General features: G+C 34.9%; 4 protein-coding genes across 10 annotated transcripts; 2 read left to right on the top strand and 2 right to left on the bottom strand.

The window, feature by feature from the left end:
- The first annotated feature begins 881 nt into the window (after positions 1 to 881).
- LOC128868880 (polyadenylate-binding protein) lies at positions 882 to 7,459 on the top strand. Of its 3 annotated transcripts, XR_008455170.1 has the most exons (4): positions 882 to 1,403; positions 1,495 to 2,424; positions 3,482 to 3,794; positions 6,537 to 7,459. XR_008455170.1 is itself a non-coding variant. In XM_054111440.1 (3 exons), the coding sequence occupies exons 2-3, from the start codon at positions 1,693 to 1,695 to the stop codon at positions 3,704 to 3,706; spliced, it is 957 nt and encodes a 318-aa protein (XP_053967415.1). In that variant the 5' UTR covers positions 882 to 1,403; positions 1,495 to 1,692; the 3' UTR covers positions 3,707 to 6,288. The 3 variants fall into 3 exon arrangements, 2 of the variants coding, with proteins under 2 accessions (XP_053967415.1, XP_053967416.1); XM_054111440.1 differs by lacking the exon at positions 6,537 to 7,459 and having other exon boundaries at positions 3,482 to 6,288; XM_054111441.1 differs by lacking the exon at positions 6,537 to 7,459 and having other exon boundaries at positions 882 to 1,421; positions 3,482 to 6,288.
- A 1,090-nt stretch (positions 7,460 to 8,549) lies between these two features.
- On the bottom strand, positions 8,550 to 9,745 carry LOC128868879 (tRNA-uridine aminocarboxypropyltransferase 1). Its single transcript, XM_054111438.1, has 2 exons — positions 9,661 to 9,745; positions 8,550 to 9,594 (listed from the first exon to the last, which is right to left on the bottom strand). Exons 1-2 carry the CDS (start codon positions 9,672 to 9,674, stop codon positions 8,598 to 8,600), a joined length of 1,011 nt encoding a protein of 336 aa, XP_053967413.1. The 5' UTR covers positions 9,675 to 9,745; the 3' UTR covers positions 8,550 to 8,597.
- A 1,709-nt stretch (positions 9,746 to 11,454) lies between these two features.
- Positions 11,455 to 16,374, top strand: LOC128867761 (small integral membrane protein 14). 5 transcript variants are annotated; one of them, XM_054109233.1, is made up of 4 exons: positions 11,455 to 11,703; positions 15,726 to 15,839; positions 15,902 to 15,947; positions 16,023 to 16,374. In XM_054109233.1, exons 2-4 carry the CDS (start codon positions 15,768 to 15,770, stop codon positions 16,232 to 16,234), a joined length of 330 nt encoding a protein of 109 aa, XP_053965208.1. In that variant the 5' UTR covers positions 11,455 to 11,703; positions 15,726 to 15,767; the 3' UTR covers positions 16,235 to 16,374. The 5 variants fall into 5 exon arrangements, with proteins under 5 accessions (XP_053965208.1, XP_053965211.1, XP_053965212.1 ...); XM_054109236.1 differs by lacking the exon at positions 11,455 to 11,703 and adding an exon at positions 14,832 to 14,935; XM_054109237.1 differs by lacking the exon at positions 11,455 to 11,703 and adding an exon at positions 14,952 to 15,010.
- Positions 16,375 to 17,987: 1,613 nt separating this feature from the next.
- On the bottom strand, positions 17,988 to 20,542 carry LOC128867759 (zinc finger CCHC domain-containing protein 8 homolog). Its single transcript, XM_054109228.1, has 3 exons — positions 19,420 to 20,542; positions 19,236 to 19,358; positions 17,988 to 19,178 (listed from the first exon to the last, which is right to left on the bottom strand). Exons 1-3 carry the CDS (start codon positions 20,443 to 20,445, stop codon positions 18,399 to 18,401), a joined length of 1,929 nt encoding a protein of 642 aa, XP_053965203.1. The 5' UTR covers positions 20,446 to 20,542; the 3' UTR covers positions 17,988 to 18,398.
- Positions 20,543 to 21,772: the final 1,230 nt, after the last annotated feature.

Raw genomic sequence — 21,772 nt, 5'->3', positions numbered from 1 at the left:
TCCAGTGCTGTTAAAACTATTTTTTCTTTGGTATAAAATGTAGAAATGTCTGATGATAATATACAAAATATTATAAATAATTGCTAAAAAATCTTTTTATTTCATTCGCACTCGATGGCGATTACTAATCTATTTCGATCCATTTCCAGCAGAAAACCAGTAGCAGTGTTCGCTATTCGCTAAGCATAGACGATAAAAAAAATAAAATATTTCCAATCTATATCAGTATTTTTATGAAAAAAACACATAATTGATCGGATCCATATTACCTTCAATACGATGAATTGGTCCAACACCGTTCCATAAAATGCAGTCCCACACCATTATTGAGCCTTCCTTAATGGATGTCAGCAGCACTCTTCCTGGGATACTGTTTTGACAATCTAACAATCATCCCATCAATCTGGCCAATAATCTTTCACACTTTTTTTCTGGAAATGTTTGCTACTGTTTTATATTCAGAAAATTGCTGTTTTGTACTTAGAATATTATTTCAAAGCATTAGAAACCATCGTTTTATTGTGTTGAAATAGCACGGTGGGACTATCTGGGATTTTGCAACTGTAGGATTGCTCTTCTGAGCAGTGCTTATCTTTCGACATTATTGAATCGCTTAAACTAAAGTAAAGTGCTATAGAAATACTCCAGATACTTTATTTTTTATTTACTTACCAGTTACAATATAAAACGGAAAACGATTCACAAAAATAACAGCGCTCCTACTTAAGCGCAAAAAATCAATACGAACCCTTCAAGAGAAATATATACAAGCACAAAAAATACCGTTATCGGCTGTGTGAAAACTCATTTAAAGAATTGTACGTTGGCAACACTTTATCATGTAGAAATCCACGTCTAGTGGCCACAACGTTACACATTTTATTTTGTGGCCATTTTCTTTGCTCGCAAGCAAGTTCGTGGCTGTAGTCTGCAAATCGTTTTTTCGCATCAAAATTTTTTAAAAAAAGAACTTAATAAATAAAATAATAATATAAATTTAAAGAACTAATAATTTCATGGTGCAGAAGCTGAAAGTAGTAAAATAAATACAAAACATTTCAATTTGCTGTAGAAATTAGACAAGTAAAAATGCAGATAGAATAAGAGCTAAGGAGCTAACGAAAGTGTAAAGAGTAATTGAAATTTCGAGAGATAAAAAGGATAAGAAGAAAGGAAGACAAAGCAGTTAAAGAAATAAAGTAATCAAACAAAGAAAAGTGAAGTGAAAGAAGATAAAGCAACGAGCGGAAAAACGATTTTTTGCAAAACGCACACGCAAACGAAGACGAAAGGCGAAACGAACTAGCGAACGGGCAAGTTGTTCAAGCAGTTGAAAATTGTTAATGCGGTCGGGAAAGGAGCGCACGATAAAAAAGTGATTATTGTTTGTTGGGATTTCAAAGGTGCATATCAATTTTTAGGTAGCTTTTCATATTAATATTCCAACTTCTTATTCTGAATAAATTTTTATTGCATATCGATTTCGTGAACTAGTGGATTGGAGTACGTGTCGAAATATAGACAAAGCAAACTGAGAAATAAGCGAGTAATTGAACGTACGCCGGTGCTCCACTAAAAAGCGTCAAAATTCTTAGCTACGGCAGCAATTCCTACAATAACGCTTATAACAGCTCCATCGCCGCCGCCACGCTCCACAAGCAGCCCGCAGTGCCGTCACTACCACCCCCAATTATGTTTGTCAATTCGATGACGTTTCGCGGCAATCCTGCCCCCAACCATCACTACGCAGGCCACCCATTGGCCACAGCACATCATCCGCAGCAACCGCAATTGCATCACCATGCCGCCACAGGACAAGCTGGAGGTCCAATGGCACACCATCCATCGGCAGCACATGGTACGCATCCAGGAGCCCATCCAGGCACGGGCAATAACAATATTCATCATGCCGCCTCGGCTATGAGTCGTCACGCACCGCATGCGCCCATGGGCATGAGTAGTGGAAATATTACTTCAATGTCGCCTCATATGCCAAACAATGGAAGCGGCATGCCCGGTAGTGGCAATGGTAGCGGAGGCAGTTCTAGTTCCGCAGATAGTGGTAAAATTTATATCAAGAATTTGGAACGTTCTATTGACAACAAAGCTGTGTATGACACATTCTCCGTATTTGGCAATATTCTTAACTGTAATGTGGCCAAAGATGAGGATGGCAATTCACGTGGATATGGTTTTGTGCACTTCGATTCCGAAGAAGCCGCACGCACTGCCATCGAAAAGGTGAATGGTATGCTGTGCAATAATCAGAAGGTGCACGTAGTAAAATTCATACCACGCCGTGACCGTGAGCAAGAGAAAGCTTCACAATTTAGGAATCTTTACGTCAAGAATCTGAACGAAGATTTTACTGATCAGCATTTACATGAAATGTTTGAACCGTACGGACGCATAACAAGTCACAAGGTAAATTTCGATAAACTTATTAATGGTGTAGGTAGCATATATTTAGTGAATGGGCATCATTGAGTGTTGCGCAAGTGTCCGATAGTAAAATATACAGAGTCGTTAGGTGAAATGTGAGTTTTTACGATTTGGGGTTATGCACTAGCATACCTGTAAAGCTAAATCTGCTGTTAGCTTTGTTTTATGGCTTATTCTCTTTATGCATCATCTCCTCTCTATTTCTCCCAGCCTGAACTTTCCTCTGTATCAGCGTTTTCCTGTTATACAATTTTTCCTAATTCTTTCTATGCTGTGGTTTGTTCTGTTTTGCGTTTGCTTCACAGTAGAATACCGTTGCGCATGTCCTTGTTTATGCCTTGTGCTTTGGTGTGTCTCCCCAACTGCTACCCTTGTTAACACCCGTTAGTTTACTTAATTCCATACTACATTGTACCTACTTTGATTAAACCTTGGCTTGACAACTACTGCTAAGGCTAATAATGCGCGAACGATACGCTTAAAGATGAAACTTATATTTTATTAATTTGAAATTCAAAACAAACAAAAATATAACTGCTTGATTACTTTCACGTTTGCAACAGTGTTTGCTTAAAATTTATACCTTTCAGAGAGAAGTTTACATAAGTATTTGTTTATGAAACACTGCAGATGTAAATATAGTTCATGCTGATACAGCTATACATACATACATATATTCGTATATTGGATTTTGTGGCAAAGTTTAGAAAAAAATCTTTTAAGGGCCAAATGAAGAGTGAATTGGTTGGTTTCAAACAGACAATTTGGAAGTCCCACTATGGTTTATATTGCATAAGTTCGTATTTATTTGGTTGTTGTTGTAGCAGCATAAACATTCCCCATACTTACATACGGGGAATGCTGCTGGAGTGACAGGGCATTTATGCCGCATATTTTCTGTATTCTAAATATGACCTGAAATTTAATGCCAATATCCAGGAACCACTAATAACTATATAATCGTATAAAAGTATATAATTCAAAAAACTATAATATGTACTTATAGGTGATTCAACTAACCCAAAATATTTTCTTTTAGGTGATGCTCGATGAGGAAGGTCGTTCACGCCGTTTCGGGTTTGTTGCTTTTGAGAGCCCACAATCAGCTTTAGCTGCAGTTATTGGCCTAAATGGCAAGCAATTGGGCGACAATAAGTTTTTGTACGTTGCACGTGCACTCAACAAAATCGAACGCCAACAAGAGATAAATCGAAAATTGGAGGAACGCAAACGACAGAAGGCAGGCCAAGTCTTTTACTATTAAATTGAAGAACTGGTTTGAGAGAAATTAAAAAAAAATGACATTTAATACAACAAGAAATGTATTCTAAGCTAAATATTGTTTACAAGAGGTGAATTAGTGGTGAATATTATTGTCAAGCTCATAAAGTGGTAAGTATAAGAAGAAAGTTTTCATAAAGCGTTAGTGAATAAGAATAAAAAAAGTGTAGTTGATTCATCTAAGTTTGAAGAATTTGAGAAAGATAAGTAAAAAAATTCCCAGGTGAATACCGATGCAAATTTATTAAAGGAAGTTTTCGAATATACATACATATATCTTTAAGAACTATGAAAAATTAAAAAAAAAAATATTAAAAAAATACAACATAAATACGCATACATACAACAAATACATATATGTACATGTAGAGATGTAAACTTTAAAGCAAAAATTATGGAATATCCTTTTTGATTTCGATGTTACATAAAAGTTTACATTAGTGAAAAAAAAAAAAAAATAAAAAATATCTTAAAAAATGCTTATTGTTAAACCTTAAATAATTAAAATATTCAACCAACAAAAACAAAAAGCAAATGGAAAATATAAAAACAAAATGAAACGTTATATAGAAACACATTGAATAACTAACTGGCAGTTTAACGTTGATTACACAGTAGATTTTATGGATGTCACATTGAGTAGAACTCAATGATTTGCAACTAAAATTAAATTTAAACTCTACTTCAAATTAAATGGCATATTTATGTCCCTATCAATATATTATGTACTATTATAGCTATTAAAAATTATTCATGCACCCCTTGAATACAACATAATGAACACAAATCAAACAAACAAAGAAACACAAACACACTCACTTATTCATACCTAAACACATAAACAAACTTTTTTGCTTCGATATACATATGTAAAGTTTATATTTTTGTCACAAATCGGCAAAAGAAAAATACCCACAACACTGAAACCGCGTGAATTATATGGGCGTCATTATAAATTACAAATACAAGAATATGAAAAATATGCTAATGTAATCATGAAAAAGTACATTTATATTAAATTACTCACCGTGCAAAAGTAAAAACAAAAAATAACAAAACCCATTTACGCATTATGTATAAGAGTATTTAATTGTATGCAAGAAACAGAATCGAAACACTAGAAAAATGGAGAGTGCGCGAGGTAACAACAGCAGATGTCTAAAAAGCATAAAAATAACAAAAAACAAACCCAGAAGAAAAAGCAACCAATTTTAAGCTTAGTTGTAAAATTGATGCAAGAAATGTGTATTTATTGTAATTAAAAAGCGAATAAAAAATAAAATGGCATAAAACTAAAGAAACTAAAATGGTTTAAAAACAAAAACTAAATTATATGTAAACAATGAAAAACAACAAAATGAAAAGGACAAAGGTAAACAATATGAAAACATTAAATTAAGCAAAGAAAAGCAAACGCAATGCACAGAAATCCAGGACATGAAAAAAGAATATGCATAACAATAATTTATTTTATTCTAACAAACACCCCAAAAATACTGGTAATAGGCAAAAATTATGATTGATATGATTATTATAAATGTTCCCAATAAATTTTAACATTTAAGTTCTTAACGTAGAGAAAATGTATAGATATTACAAAAAATAAATAAAACACTTACAAATGAAGAAAAAAACTGAAAGTAAACGAAAAACCAGAAAGATAATGAATACATTAGAAAAGGATAATGAAAATGAAAACAAAAGATATGCTAACAAATGCAAAATAAAAAGATAAAAAGCAAAAGAACAGCAGAAAAACTGAAAATTTTATTATTAAGAAATTGAAAATTTACTATATATTTTTACTAGATGAGACGCAAAAGCAAATCTCTCCATTTAAAAAACTCCTTCTCCCCTCCTCCCCTTCAGAAACTACAATTACAATATGATTAAAATAATGCACATGATGTATAAAGCTGAATTTAAGTAGTAATTCTTTTTTATTGGAACAAGGCATTAAAAAAAACTTAGAAATACAAGAAATACCTTAACAAACTGTATGAAAATGAAAACATACTAGAAATGCAAATAATTTAGAAAATAAAACTGGCAAAGTAAACAAAAACAAGTATAAAGAAAAAACAACAAAGTTAAAGAAAGACAAAGACAAACAAAATAACAATCGAACGTTAAAAACTTGCCTAGTAGCTCAATCATAGCGGTAACAGCAGCAAATGGCCAACAAAATATAAAATTAAAAAAATGAATTGTACACTTTTACATTTTAACTTCACTGGCAGCTGGGGAGAGGGTGAGACTTTTTCCTCTTTGACCGCCACTGCCACGCCAAGAACGGCATTGCTGCCATTACCGTATGATTTTGCTATACATATTTATATTTTAACAAAAACAAATGCATGCAAAACAGCTTAAAAGTGAACATATTTGAATATCACTAAGGGCCATGTCCTTTTTATTGCACTAAATTTGTGTATTGAAAAACATCTCGTATTTGTCTCGTATATATGCAATTGGTCTCGAAGATATTAGGTTATACATTTTTCCACACCTAACTTTTTTCATATACATTTATATTGGTTTTTTTTTTATACATTTACTTTTAATTGTAACAAAAAGTTATTCGCCAATCAAGAATTAATTTGTTTATGGTTTTTTGTATTAGATTTGGGTTAAAAAAACTGTTATACAAACTCAGATAATAATAATAATAGGAGTGCAAAAGCAATGATAAATCGGCAAACAATAAAGCGTCTTATAATTTTATTATCTTAAAAAGAACATGACATACATTAGAAAAAAAGAGAACTATCCGAACGAAATGATCTACATATGCAGAAGAAATACATTTGTAGGTGCATCTGAAACGCAAAGAGAAAAACCAGCAAAGAAAGTATTATACCTAAGGCTTAATGCAAAAGGGTAATGAATAAAAATACGAATGTGCAAATGTAAGGCAATTAATTAAAACAGCAACAAAGAAAACATAATAGAAAAATGTGGAAACGCGTCACGTCGACCAATATCGAAAGTGGTTTGGTTTTCTTTGCATTTTATGCACAATTTTAATGGATTGTAGCCTCGTGTTTGTCTGTTTTGCAATTGCAATTAGATGTTTCAGAGTCTCCCAAAATACACACATTGACTCAAATATACAATCATTCCCTGGCATACATACCCACAAACACAAGCACACATACACATACACCTACACATACAAGTTATTCCCATGGTGAACGCCTAAAAACAGGCACAACAAAACAAAAATACGACACATTTACATGTCGATCTGTACACTGCGTAAATATGCCGTTAATGCACGTTTTGCAGAAAGCAAAAAATATAATATTAGAAAACACAAATATGCAATTAAATAAAGCAGCAACAAATAAAATAAATCAGAGCAGTCAGTAGTGAAATCTTTTTTTCTTTTTTTTTAATAAATTGACACACAGCGCAACACATATTCACACACATATACACACACACAACACTAAATAATTCATGCACTGCAAACTACAATCCGGAAATGTACATTCACACCTGTACAAGATTTATTTATCTATGACTATTTATGTGCTCATATTTGTAGTTTGTGTGACCATGTGCATTTGCGGCATTGCAATTTGTGTCGCTTGAATGTGGCGTCCCTCGCTGACGTCCATTATATAGAAGTAAATAACTTATATACACACATTCATACATATTAATTCCATCAACTATCTATATAAATATGAAATATATAAATATATATATATATACTTACTTGAAAGTGAAACAAAAAAATATAAAATAAATAAAATGCTTTTGCAAAAAGTGTTTAACAAAAAACGACGGTCTTTGATTGTTCCAAAGCGGATGGATTGAGTATGTGTGGGTAAGATTAGGTTAGGTATGTATAGTCGTATCTGGCTCAACAGAATAGATTTCACATAGGCCAAAGGGTGCGTAGTGTTACCTGTGTAGTTGGAATCGTGTTAAACATAGTTCGTGATCCATGTCTTGACGAGTTTTAATAAACAGTTAAACATATTGGGTGAATAACATAAATCAATCAGCAGAATCAATTAAATTATATGTGAATGTATATCTTGCGCATGGCTGCCAGCTTGGTAGAATATCCCAACAAATTTTTGTCTGCAATGTTTGGCATCATAAAAATCTGTGATGTACAATTTGCGTTTGTGATGTACATCAACAACTCGATGCATGCATTTCGGAACTTCAAACAGTTACGCATCATCGACCTTTTTTGTTTAATAAAATTCCTCTTTGCTCTTATGCAGCGCAGCTGACATTTAAGCAGTCAGCCTATATTTACATTTATCCTTTTTTTTTGTAATTAAACCAATTTGGATTATTTTATTTTCCTTTTGTCTACCATCTGTATATATGTAAATACTATATGCAATGCCCGTATGCGATATTAATGTCAACGTTATACATATTTCGCCTGTAAGTCTAGAAACTGATTTTTAAGCTGCTATTAATATCATGGATAACAATTAAGTCAAGAGATGAACGCTATTATCAGGAAGACTTGCTTGTGAAAACTGTAGATTGATGGTATTGAATATAAACCCTCATAATATGCGCGTATAATATACTCTGTTGTTAAATGTTCGTTCGAGCTTTTCCTATTATTGGATTATTGGATAGAAGTACATACATTTTCGTCACATTACCGAATTTTTTCTTGCTACGTTAAATTTTTATCAAAAGCTTTTAATACTTCAAAATTTTGCCTTTTGGTTTGGCAGTCTTTGGCCAGATGCAATTTCGGTTTGTTCCGATAGCGTAGAATACCCAACTGTTCCAGATTTATTTTATCCATTTTACCCTCGCCCCTTCACAATGAAATTATTTATACATTAAGTTGTTTTCCATTTTATATTTATTTTTAAAACCTTCATATTTTAGATCGGCCGGCGATAAGATTTCAACTGATTGTGATCATAATATTTATGTATCGTATCGTATATATTGGCAAAGAAAAAGAGCAAATTATCATATTGCCCATTATAGGGCGCTTCGCGAGCTATAAATGTTGGACAGGCATCCACTAAGCGTGCAGTCTCGTAAAAGCCTTGAATGATTTCGAGATTATCCAGACCACGATAATGTCTATTAAGACCCCACGCATTAACGTGCACTTCCAACAGGAATTGATGTACGGCTTCAACTGTTGCTAGATACCAACGAGGACTACCACGCTGATGTCGCCAAAATTGTGAGCACCGGTTTTGCAATACAACAGTGGGTAAGCCCTTTAAGCGAGCATCCTTAAAAATACCACGACTTTGGTTCCAAGTGCTGTCAATGAATATCGCACGCTTTACAGGCAGGTTTCCATATGTATATACTTTTTCTGTTGCAAAATCTTCACCCTCTTTTGGTTCCTCTTTTACTTCATCTATACGCCATCTCAGCATGGTTCCCATATTGTGTCCCTTTGGCAAACCGTAATTGTTTTCAGTCTTTAGTCGCACGCGTTGATCGAAAAGTTGTGGCACAGTAAGACTTTTAGCGCCTGGAAAAATAAGTACAACACCATTCATTTGTGAATAGTCCGGCATATCAGGGTAGGCATACACGTTTACACGATCCTTGGCCAATACAGCCGCATGTGCAGATGTACTTTTACCGTCAATTTCTTTTTTATGCTTTATGATATCTATGTCAATGGGTATCTCTACATGTGGTATAAAATTAGCAACGTTTCCAACGGGCACATAACAATTGTAGCAATAAAATTTCCGGGACCTATTGCATTGCGGGCAGGTGAATCGTCCTTCAATAGCATCTAGCTGGTGTGTGTCGTCTAGGCGCATTTCCGCAAATGGATATTTCCTGGGTGCTGATACGTTTTCCACTACGTGGGTCATTGCAATATTAGCACTTTCTAAAGACATGCTGATGATAAATCATATAAAAAACATTTTTATTTGTTTTAAATACCAGAATTCAAAACATATTTACGAGATAGCAGACATTTGGCAATACGTCAAAGTGAGAGGTCTGGCACAGAGGTGATTTTCTTACGGCTACATTTTGGGTTATCTTGTGGCTGCTTTTCTTTATTCATTCGAAATATTTGTAACAGACTTTTCTGGTTACTTATACGTTAGAAAGTTTCGTTTAATATTTTGACTGATATTCAAAAAATTGCGATTTAAAGTCTAATTATGCAAGATGTCACGTAAAAAATTGTTCAATTTAGGGAATAAGTAAAATTATAAAAAAAAATCAATTCAACTGCTCCACTTCTCGTATTACTCCACCTTGTTGATGTGCCTTGGCCGGTACGTATCTCTCAGAAAAATAGTCCCTATTATCCTTGTGTGAAATATTATTCCTCTGAAATATATTGCAAATTTGCGAAAGTATTAAAAGTAGTACCAAAACAAAATTTAATTGTATTTTGATTTTGCAATTTGGTGGTTTGAATATACGTATTTTTACCCATATGTTATCGCATCGATCGAAATTAAATGCCTTACGCATACTTATTTCCAAAGTCCAGTTAAAGTCAAGAGAATGTAAAATCGTCTTTTCTGATTATGCGGTCTTTCAGATCGGTAGCTATGTTATTAAGCAAACTTCTGGAGATCGGAAAATCCTCCTATTATCGTCAAATCCTCCTATTAAGTTAATGCACCCTTAGAGCAGAACAGCTTGGTGCCATTGGCCAATTTTTTTTTGGACAGTGCCTCAGGAAATATCATTTTGGTCGAAAATTGAAGACGTGCAATATCTTTAATTTCAGAAGGATCTCTAGCTATATACCACACAGTCCAGGCAGCAATCGATGTCAATTGGTCCGAAGCTGCAATTTGTCGCCTTTAAACTTGTTTTGAAAGTGCCGTGAAGGACCGTTTTATGCGAAGAATTAATTAACGATTCAGGCTCTTAAATCGAATATCGGGCAAGCCATCCGTAACAGAATGCGCTTCTGCGAAGTCAGCCGAGGCAACCAATTGTATTCCATACATAATGGAAATGTTTGTTCTTTCGGTTGAAGCAATATTATACCTAAAAATACGGATTTTTATTAATTTGTAAAAATATCAATATATGTACCACCCTGTATTTTTGTCTTGGGTTGTCTTGCGCTATTTTCTGAGCACGGAATAACGGGCATCAGCTTTGTATTCTGTACATCGATCTCTTTCAAATGGGCCAATACGAAGATAGATGGTTTTCTTTTATTAAAGATTTTAATAATAACTCGTAAGTAAAGATTTTAACTCGTTAATTAACACTGTGACACATTTAATAAATAAATTTTAAATCTGGTTTTTCTCTAGATATATTTGTATGGTTTCCAAACCTCTTCGAATCCATATCTCATGTAGCAAAACTGGTCGTGTTGTTTTTGTAATCGGAATTTTAAGACGTTTGAAAAGTTTTGCATATTTAGCATTTGCTGCCTCGAATTCAAGATTTACTCTTTGAACATTTGCGACTACATCAGTTAAATAAACACGATAGATATAGTTCTCATTACTATTATACATCTATTTTAATGATTATTTAAAACTCGAGCCACATTTTGAAACTCTATTTATTACTTTTCTAATAGATAACCAACGAATATCTGCAATATTTAGAATACTTTTAAATTATTATGGATTACTTAGTACGTTTTTAAATGGTGGTGCTTTTGCATTGTATTAGAGCTTACAAAAAGGCACTAGGCACATCCAATTTTTTGGGTTTAAATTTTCAAAAAGTATTAAATCTACTGCTTAAGCCAGAGAGTGGCAACTATGGTCTCAAGTTTGTTATTTTCCTTTGCTTCTCGAAACGACGCACACATCGCAAATTTGTGATAATTTTTCACAAATCCAGCGAGTAAAAAATTAGTGAAAATATTGTGAATGCAGAGGGAAAACAGAAAATAATTAATACGTGTCAGATTGCTGTGAAGCCATCAAGAATCAGAAGTTTGGAGGAGCAATAGGAAAATCACCACCGCCACTAATTCATTCCCTACAGCTACATTTAGAGCTGTTGTAAGAGGTAAAAAATGTGTAAATAGAAATAGGTGTTCCGCACATATGTATGTAAATTCATACATATGTACTTCTGTGCATTTATTGGTTACAAGAAGGTAGCGAGGAAAGTGCAATCATCTGCCATCAAAACTGGTTTTATATAGCTGTGATATTGTTGCAGTATTGTTTTTTTTAGGGAAATGGAAAAGTAACTACGGCAATGAACTATTGGTGTATCACTTGAACGATCCAGCTATTCTAAATATATAAATATGTACAAATGTATGTATGTATAAACAGCTGACAGCATAGTTGACTTATAACATCATTTAGAAATACCTAAGGCGAATATTGAATGAATGCACCTTGGAAATACCCCTAATAATATTTGTGAGAATATGATTTTTTATTCAATTTTCTTAGTGGTTAAAAATTCGTAAATAAAGTTATTGTGACTTTTTCAAAAGCAAAATCTTATGTGAGTATTTCTAAATGATGACGATACATACATATGTATACATATTTGCATGTGCATATGTACTTGCAAACATTCATATCCACATTACACGATGTGCTACAATATGGAGGCGTGATGTTATAGCTATTTGAGTTGCTTATCTTATTCAATTGGAATACAACAGCGGCGACTTTATTTTAGTTTCATAAAAATCTACGCTAAAATGCGCTAGCGCAATCGGACAAACGTTATTGTTTCCAGTTCTATGTTTTGTTATAAATTCTAAGCTTCGCTTTCAAAGGTCGCAGCTAAATAATGGTCTTCGAATAATTGGCTTATATGTATGTATATGAGTATGCATGTATACAAATATACTATTAACATATGTATGCATGTGTATGTTTGGATTAGCGTTATTATATGTAGAGGAAATGAGCGGCAATCAGTTGTAAATATTTAGAGACACCGAGTCTTATAATAATATTCAAGTATCAATAAAGTATTTTATTATTGATATGAGACACCCATTTAATATTTGATGAGCAATTTTGCTGTATATTGCCAAATGGCACATTATTGGCCAATAATTTAAACAAAACTTGAGGCGTATTTTTGAGCTTTCATTAAAAAGCACATCTACATACATAAATAATTATATACTAGTTTTTCTGTGGTGGTTTATTGCGTCATGTTATGGGCTAACTGTGAAAGTAATTATTACAATTTTTCAATGAATTACCAATGAAAATTGTGTTTAAACTACTGACTATTCGGTTTTATATCTACTGACAACAACTACGCTGCTCCTCAACCTCTGGACAATTGAGGACTAGACGAAGTTCTAATACATCGAAATTATGATCGATCGATCATAACTATACTTTTCTACATTCATAAATGACAGCCTGTATTTACAGATAAAAGTAACACATGTTCGCAATTAGGATATTTTTGTCTTCCGGTCATATTTTTAGGGTTTTACAGGATTTAGTCAGAAGTTACAGGAAACCCATTTCTGATATTGTTTTCACAGCTTAAAATTTTCCCATGTATTTTCGGGGTATGACACTTAAGTGGCTGTACTTAGCTCGATTATTGTAAACTGTGGCCAAACCGGTAATGTAGGGTCAACGTGCTTGCCATTTCGCTGATAAATATATGGTCAATACTTACGTAGAGTAACCTATTGTAAATATCTACGTTCTAATATGAATGTTTAGTTTTCGCGCCTTCTATCGTTATACAGTAGATTCTGTTTTTGTGCGGTATATACGTTCCGCAAGAAACAGCATAAAAAAGCTACCAGTTCTATAGTAAAACTATAGATACGTTTCAAAAGTGCTAAGAACCGCATAAATCTGAAATAATGTAATAAAATCGCATAAAAAAGGGTACTAGTCCCATATTATAACTATAGATACGTTACATAGACCACATGAATCTGAAATAATTAAATAACATCGCATAGACAAAAAATTGTATATTTGAAAATTATATCTTTATTTAAGGAACGTCAGAATCGAAAAATAAATTTACATCGTCAGAAATAGAATCAGACAATACCCGCATGTTGCGCATTCGTTTAGGATTTGGCGTAAAATAACTTCCGTCACTTGAGGAAATGTACACGTCTGATCAAGATGGTGATGCAGGCGGTTCCATACTTGTAGGGTTAGCATTTTGTTATAATCTGTGATGAGTTTTTGCTTAGCTGGTTTAGAATCTTGTTTATATGTATATACAATTCCCGATAGGTCGACATGCATTTTTTAATTAAAAAAAAACCGCTTAAAAACAGATAGGTATGCTGTTAAAAACAACAACAACAACAGAATCTACTGTAGTCATTTTGTGGCATTCAGTTTGAAGTATACATAAGCAGACCTATTATAAGTAATTTAGAGACAAAAAATAAAGTCTTCAAATTTCAACTTTCGTATTAACTGTTAAATTTTTGCCCATTTTTAGAATGCCCATAAATTCGTTATGTAAGAACAGGTATTGAAAACAGAGACCTACCTGTTGGGGTCGAAATTTTTTTTTTTTACGAACTGCCTCTTTGCGAAACATAAGATAGGAGACGAAAACATTATAGCGCAAAGACATATTCGTGTTTAAGGACATACTCGAACACAACAATTTACAGGTTTTACTGGACGATGACTTCGATGACAACACTTAGTAAAACTGATAAAGTGACATCATCACTAAAAGTAAAAAAAAGGAAATTATGTATTCTCGAATACCGAGGGAAACTACATCATACCTCAGTTACCGAAACGACCCGGATTTATATCCGGCCAAGGACTGTCACTCCAGCAGCATTCCCCGTGTGTAAGTATGGGGAATGTTTATGCTGCTACTACAACAACAACAACAACATCATATCTCATTACTTAGTTCGCTAGTACGATTCTACCTCTTCTCTTTTCGTATACGTACATATTTGTATATGAACTTCAATTGGAAATTCCTGTTATCTAACTAAATGGCAAAAATTAACACCCACGCCTTTCGCAATTGCTTTATTTTGCTTATCTTTCGTTGAGAAAGCATTAAATAAAAAATAAAGCGAAAAAGTAAACCAAAAACAATGAAAGTACAAATTTCTCAAATAATAATTACAAACACTTGTCATTAAATAAGGCATTTTTACATTTTTATTATGGCTTTCTGCGTGTGTGTGTGTGTGTGTATATATACACAAACATGTGGCCGATCGGCATTCATCAGCATTATCAGTAAAACGGGGACGTGTATATTCGCTACAGTCGAGAAATAGAGGAGCAGTAGCTTGTAGGTACATACATATGTATGCATTTTAATTACATGACAAGGGACAAGCAAGTAACGTTTAGAAGTTTCAATCATTTAAGTAAAGTTTGACGGTTTGGTAGCACTTGATAAAACACCAGAAGTACATAGAATATTGTGTGTGAATATTGTATTCATACGAAAAAAGTGTTGAAGACTGTTGATGTTGTAACAGTATAAAAAATTCCTCAAACATTTTTGAGGAATACTTCCGAGGTGGACATAAATCCGTGTCGTTCTGGCGTCATTGGGCCGATTGTGGGGAGAACGCTGCTGTTATTGCAGGAGAGGCTTGTGTCTCCACGAATCTAAATTCGTGCCTTTCCGGTAGTATAGGCCACACTACTTTTCCACGACAGTCGGTACTGCGTTACCGAAACGACCCGGATTAATATCCGGCCAAGGACTGTCACTCCAGCAGGACGTTGCTGCTACAACAACAACAACGGTTTATATATATTATTATATTCTAAAAAGCATATTTATTAAGAAAAGCTCTGAAGTGGCAGTACTTGGAGTACTTGGCCGTAGAGAAATCAGTGTCGTTCCGGTAATATGGTATGTCTTTATAATTTGCTTTACTCTTTTTATTTATTCCGATAAATGGGATACGTGAGTCATGTAAAGATAAACATTTGTTTTAAAAACTGAAACCGCAAATTGGATAAGCGTTTCGCAATTGATTCTTTCGCTCGCCTCTTACTTATCTACATACATATATTGTATAAGTGCACACATTTTTTGATTGATTTCGTCTTTCTTTTGCCATTTTGTAGCTAAACAAGCAACAGACACCAAAAATCTAACGCACAACAAAAATGGGTGATGAGTTTGATGGTTGCGAGTGCGTTTGGTCGCATGAGTTCGCTATGCAGCGGCTTTTGGCGATGGTAAGTTTTAATCTTCACCTATAATTATTATTTGTATTAAAATAATTAACAACTGCCTTCAGATACGTCAGAGTCAAAATCATTGCACCGACGTAGAATGCATTGACGGTAAGCTGTTTTGAATACTTTTTAATTTAATAAATGTAATCGGAAATTTAAAAAGTTTTTCTTTATACCCCATAGTATCTGGTCGTGTGCGAGAAACTACCACTGGGAGTGGTAATGAAGAGTCCACTTTGATTATGACGACAATGTTTATGCTCTTCGCTGTGCTTATGTATTTTATAAGGCCCGAATCGATTAGGAAATACACAAAGCGACATTCACAAAGGCAAGATTCTAATGGCGGTTTGCCACCACCGCCGCCACCACCGGCACCGGCAGCAATCAATTAATATTGGCATTTGGATGGGCGGAAACCCTTAAGCATATACTTTTTGTCTGTCAATTGTAATTCAACACGATTAAGTTAACGCTCTTTTCTTTATTTTCCTCCAAATCTAGTTTCAAATAATATTTTCCATGCAAAATTGTTTTTCCACTGTTTATCTGTAAGTTATTAGAAGTCGTGACTGGAAATTTGCCTTCGCATACAAATATTTAGAAATATTAAACAAATTACATTATTGCATTCTGTTAATGCATCGAAATATCTATTGCACTAGCCAGGCGAGAGCAAAATAGCAAATTGTCATAAGCGATTTATATATGCATACTGAACCTAAAACAAAATTCTTCATATCTGAAAATTGATATTTGTTATGGCTGGTGCAAAACCATTCCATAAAAGAGTTTACGAAACAAAATGCTAACCAATTTGTGAATGTAAAAATTTAGCAATGAGTGTATGTATGTACACATATGCACGTGTACATGTTATTTGATTTGTAAATACGACGCATTTGCAGCTATTATATATTTGTTTGAATCGACGAGAAAATTTTACAATCACAAATACACAAACCCAATTTAAGCGTAATTTCAACAAAGTCAAACAATGGCCACTTATTAAACACTGCATTAGTATTGACTATATGCAACATGAATACTATATATAATGGATAAATGGTAAACACATATATTTTTTTTCGATGTTAATTTCAGACGTTTAACATATACATACATACAATTCCTTTTCAATAAAAAAATATATACCCAGCTATGTTTGTTATGAATCGTACGCTAATATGCACGATATGTATGTAGGCTCAGACATATTGTTATTGTTGTAGCATTACATATTATTTTTGTTAGATGTTTGGCCGAGCTCCTCCAATTTGTGGCGTGCGTCTTGGTGTTGGTCCACAAATGGAGGGACCTACAGTTTTATGATGTCTCCGAACGACAGATGGTTTTTATGAGAATCTCCTTCATAGCAGAAATACATTCCAAGGTTTGCCATCGCCTGCCGTGTGGCGACAGGTACTAGAAAATTTTTTTTTATCATATCAATGTTTCTAACTCCCCAGTCACGCATAACCCTTTCGGGTACAATGACCCCCCCATACAGTTGTTGCTAAAAATATCATAAGGTTGTAAAAGAACGAATCACATTTTGTTTGTAATGGAATAAGTAAATCTTGCAAAGAAAGTAAATACATAAGGTGATTACCAAAACTACGCTGGAGTGACAAATTAGAATTTAGTAGTACCATTAGACATACGAATACATTTCAAAAATACATTTTTTTTTTAGTTATTTGCACTTTTCTGACATATTTCCACTCAAACCGTGTACCACAAAAGAAATTCGTTAAATGAATTAAATTGGTAATAGCGTTTCTCGAAGTCCTTATTCATATATTATTTCTAGATCAATTCTTTCTGTGTAATATATACACATACCTAGATAAAATGTTTATTAAAAAAATGACAAGTCATGTCTGAAACAAAATCTACTTGCTTGAATATTTCCATTCAAATTTTATTGTTAAACTTGAAAACACCTGCTTCAACTACAGCATTTCATAGCTCCAATTTCTCAGTGCAAGTTTAACTTTGCTTGCAGTTAAATTAAGTGCAACATTAAACTCAGTTGAAAAATTCTCCACAGTTAAACTAACTCTGAAAAACTGGCCCTTTCATATCATAATCAAAAGACTTCCTTAGTTTTGAAAGTAAAGAAAAATTGAAAATAAAAAATATAGCTACGTTTATGTTTAATTATATTTGTATGTAAAATCACTATAATTTATAAAATTTCTTTTCGAATTCTGTCTTGAATAAGAGAATTGTTAAGTTTCATTATATACATATACATACCATATATATTAATTTCTATTGTTCCGCGGGAAAGCTTAGGACCACATATACATACCTACATTTATAATATTTAATTACAGTTTTTAATAGGTACTGCAGAATTACATTGAATTGAACTGGAAAATTGATCAGTGTTTAAGCTTTGGATAAATAATATATTACGTATGAGAATTATATTATTTACTCAATGCTTAAGTTCACCCACAAACACACTCACATATTCATGCACAAATTTCCACATCATTAAAAATCAATTAAAAGGTATATATAGTGGAGCATATGCAAACTCATTATTCATTAATCGTCATCATTGTGCAGCTTAGTAATGATGTTACGAACTTTTTTAATGACCGTCTTCATTTGCTCATATTTGCCAGTAGAATCAGGTAGATTTTCAAAATTGATTACATCGCTAACACCTACTTTAAAATTTTCTCCAGATGGTAATTTTTCGTATGGGGAAAATTGTAGCACAGGCGTACCCATGTGCGACTCCTTAATAATGTCTGGTGTCCGTATCGACCCATTTGCGATAGGCGTCGCTGGCTCACTTTGATCCATTGACTTTTTGGGTGTTGGCAGTTGTGTCGTTTGATCAGCATATACCTCATTACTGTTGGTTTCAAGTATGAGAGCTTCGTCGTTACTTGTACTCTGAGATGACTCTGCATCACACAGTCCCGCCTTTAATTCGGCTAGTAGCTTTTGCTTGCGCGTTTCCAAATCATCCAAAGTTGGTGAGTTGCTACGTTCGTTAATGGCAGGTGTGTTAGTTGTTGTTTCAGCTGGCGGTGGTGAAGTTGGTGGTGGCGGCGGTGGTCTAACCTCACTCGCTGGCTCCGGTGGTGGAGGTGGACGAGTAAATACAACATTTCTTTCTATCGCGACATCATCTTCGATTTCCATATCTGCCGTGTCCAATATGCTAGTTTTATTTTCAACCGCATTGGCGTGTATAGGCAAGCTTTTAAGCTTTTTTTGTTTATAGCCCTTTATAATGTTACTTCCCAAATCTTTAACGAATTCTTCTTTTAGCTGATGACGACTAAATGGCGGTACGTTATGGTGTTTATAATCCTTGAAAAGTCAGATTTATTTTTTCAAGCGAAATTTATGAATGGAAACTCAACTTACATCATAAAAATTCGGACCCGGATCTACGTTAAATCCTGGAAAGTCGATTAGTTTGGAAATGTCATATTTTTGTTCATCGCTTTCCTGCGAGTTTTCATTCTCTGAACCCAAAATGGACGTTTCCTATAAAGAAGATATAAAATAAAGTTTTTTTAAATCAACGTATCTCGCTGCTTTTACTCACATCAGAGTTAATTAGTGATATGCCCGAGTGCACCACTTTAGCTTCTTCTAACCAACCAGGTGGGTAACCAAGTTTCCTCATGCGATAGAAAAAAAATGGTAGTTCCCCGCGCTTTAAACCAAGTGCTGCTTGCAACTTTTCGCTTATTACGCCAGGGCGTAGATGCCCAAATCTTTGTTCAATATCAATGTGATATCGTTCTTGTTTCCGCGCCACTTTCGCACGATTTATTCGTGCGTTATTTCGCGGTTTAGGGCAATCTCGCAGCGAATGTCCGCCGACACCGCAATTGAAACAAGCTTGCGTACTCCGTACTCTATGGCATTCATTTTCTTCTTTCTCTAGTTTTCGTCGCTTAGATTCCCACGACTCCTCATTTAAAACATCTTTTATGCTACGCTTATACGAAGGAACACATTGCGTGTCTAACTTACTCGAACCTGAAGTATCAATTGTGAAAAGTGAACCCAAATCTAAAATTGGCGAATCTTCGCGTTGAGCTGATTTGGCACGCTCTGGATGATCCACTATATCCACTTCAGGTTCCTCACCATCACTCAGCACCATAACATCCAATGACTCCATATTTTTTTGTTCTACCATATATGCTTTTATAAAAGTGCTTTTGTCACTTTCGCTGGCATTCTCAATGCTGAATTCAAATACTGCATTTTGTACAACCCCGGCCGTGGATTCATTCAGCGCTTTATCAAGTGTATCCAAAATTCGGTGACCATATTCCTTAAACACACATTCTTTTGGAAATTTTATTTCAAATGCCAATGCTTGTTTACTAGGTGAGGGTTCACATAGTTCTAAGGCTTCTTGTGCCTCCTCCACTTCACCTTCTTCGACATCATCATCGTCTTGTGCGGCTGTTGCAGCAACAACGGCCGGCAATTTCGTCTCACCAGTTTCATTCATACCGGAATCTGAAGTCAAGTCAACTATGCAGTCACCATAGCTACCTTCATTCGGTTCCTCAGAATCATCGTCTATTTTAATTACATTGGGACTCGCATCCATTGCGATAGCATAAAACCGTAAGTTATTTTGTTCAGGACTTAAACTCTTTTACACGCACGAAATTTGTTGCAGAATGTTGGGAACGGAAATGAATTGGAACAGTATAGGGTAGTAAGAAATACAACTACTAAAAAGTTGGCTTACCGGGATACTCCAATAAGTTTGAAATGTTCTTGTTTGTCAGCCTTGAAATTGAAATTAATTGATTTAACTTTTTGCAATTACTTAAAAATCATTAATAAAAAGGTGCGTGTAGGGTAGTACACCTAAACGAAGTGAAACTTTCAAGGCACACTAAGAAAGAGGGGGAGACCCGAGAGAGAATGCGAGAGAGAGAGACCCGAGACAGAGAGAGAGAGACCGAAAGAATATATATCTAAATAAATTCACACATTTGCAGAGAATACAAATAGACAAAATTTACAAGAAACGGAGAAGAGTCGACCGTTGTAGGTAAACGCCGGACACAAACCGTGGCAACAACGCGCACTACTCCGAGCGTTTATGACCCGCACAAGAGTAGCGATTCCAGGACCGCAGCAACGGCACAAAATACCGCAAGGCAATACCAAAAAATCCTACGCCGGAATGGATAGCACTTTATAGTATGCACAAGCACTAGCTAGGAAACAGAAATAAGCGCCAAAAAGTAGGCACCAAAAAACAAACGGCAAAATAATTGGGAGGATGGTTCCATGTGCAGAAGTCCACGCAAGTGGGGAAAGTTACTGATCGCCATTCACTTGGGAGTCGCCAGGACGATTCTTCTACATATGGTTCAAGCAGCTCACAACGTCTGGGATTAGCCCACGTATCCTCTGGGTAGCTTCCGAACACCCGTTCGGGAGTGAGCTAACGTGAGAAGGCGAAGCATTCCTGGATAGCTGGTTGTGCGCTGGGTTTGAGACCCGCCACTTAAAAATCCCCCCCAATGAAAAGAACTGCAAAGCCCCGGATGAGAACTGCCTTTACTGATGACGACCTCTTCAAACGAAATAAGGAATATGATTTGAGGGCATGCACCTGGAATGTCCGGTCCGTTAATGGGGAAGGTGCCTCTGCCCGGCTGGTTGATGTCCTCGTGAGAGTAAAGGCTGACATCACTGCCATCCAAGAGATGCGATGGACGGGGCCAGGTAAGAAAAACATAGGACCTTGCGACGTCTACTACAGCTGCCATGTAAAGGAGCGCAAATTCGGTATCGGATTTGTTGTGGGAGAAAGACTTCGTCGCCAAGTACTGTCGTTCACCCCGGTGGACTCGCTAATTTGCGTCCACGCCCCGACGGAAGAGAAGGACGATGCGACCAAAGATTCCTTCTATGAG

The sequence above is a fragment of the Anastrepha ludens genome, chromosome 6, assembly GCF_028408465.1.
Source record: "Anastrepha ludens isolate Willacy chromosome 6, idAnaLude1.1, whole genome shotgun sequence".
NCBI lineage: Eukaryota > Metazoa > Arthropoda > Insecta > Diptera > Tephritidae > Anastrepha > Anastrepha ludens.
This window is presented reverse-complemented; position numbering and strand designations above follow the sequence as displayed.

Bases quoted from the DNA above. Each gene is read 5' to 3' on its own strand.
- LOC128867761 (XM_054109233.1), top strand. From the start codon at position 15,768: ATGGGTGATGAGTTTGATGGTTGCGAGTGCGTTTGGTCGCATGAGTTC. The intron at 15,840-15,901 runs GTAAGTTTTAAT...AACTGCCTTCAG, and splicing joins TGCAGCGGCTTTTGGCGATG to ATACGTCAGAGTCAAAATCA. The intron at 15,948-16,022 runs GTAAGCTGTTTT...TATACCCCATAG, and splicing joins CGACGTAGAATGCATTGACG to TATCTGGTCGTGTGCGAGAA.
- LOC128868880 (XM_054111440.1), top strand. From the start codon at position 1,693: ATGTTTGTCAATTCGATGACGTTTCGCGGCAATCCTGCCCCCAACCAT. The intron at 2,425-3,481 runs GTAAATTTCGAT...ATTTTCTTTTAG, and splicing joins GACGCATAACAAGTCACAAG to GTGATGCTCGATGAGGAAGG.
- LOC128867759 (XM_054109228.1), bottom strand. From the start codon at position 20,445: ATGGATGCGAGTCCCAATGTAATTAAAATAGACGATGATTCTGAGGAA. The intron at 19,359-19,419 runs GTGAGTAAAAGC...TCTTCTTTATAG, and splicing joins TATCACTAATTAACTCTGAT to GAAACGTCCATTTTGGGTTC. The intron at 19,179-19,235 runs GTAAGTTGAGTT...TGACTTTTCAAG, and splicing joins CGGGTCCGAATTTTTATGAT to GATTATAAACACCATAACGT.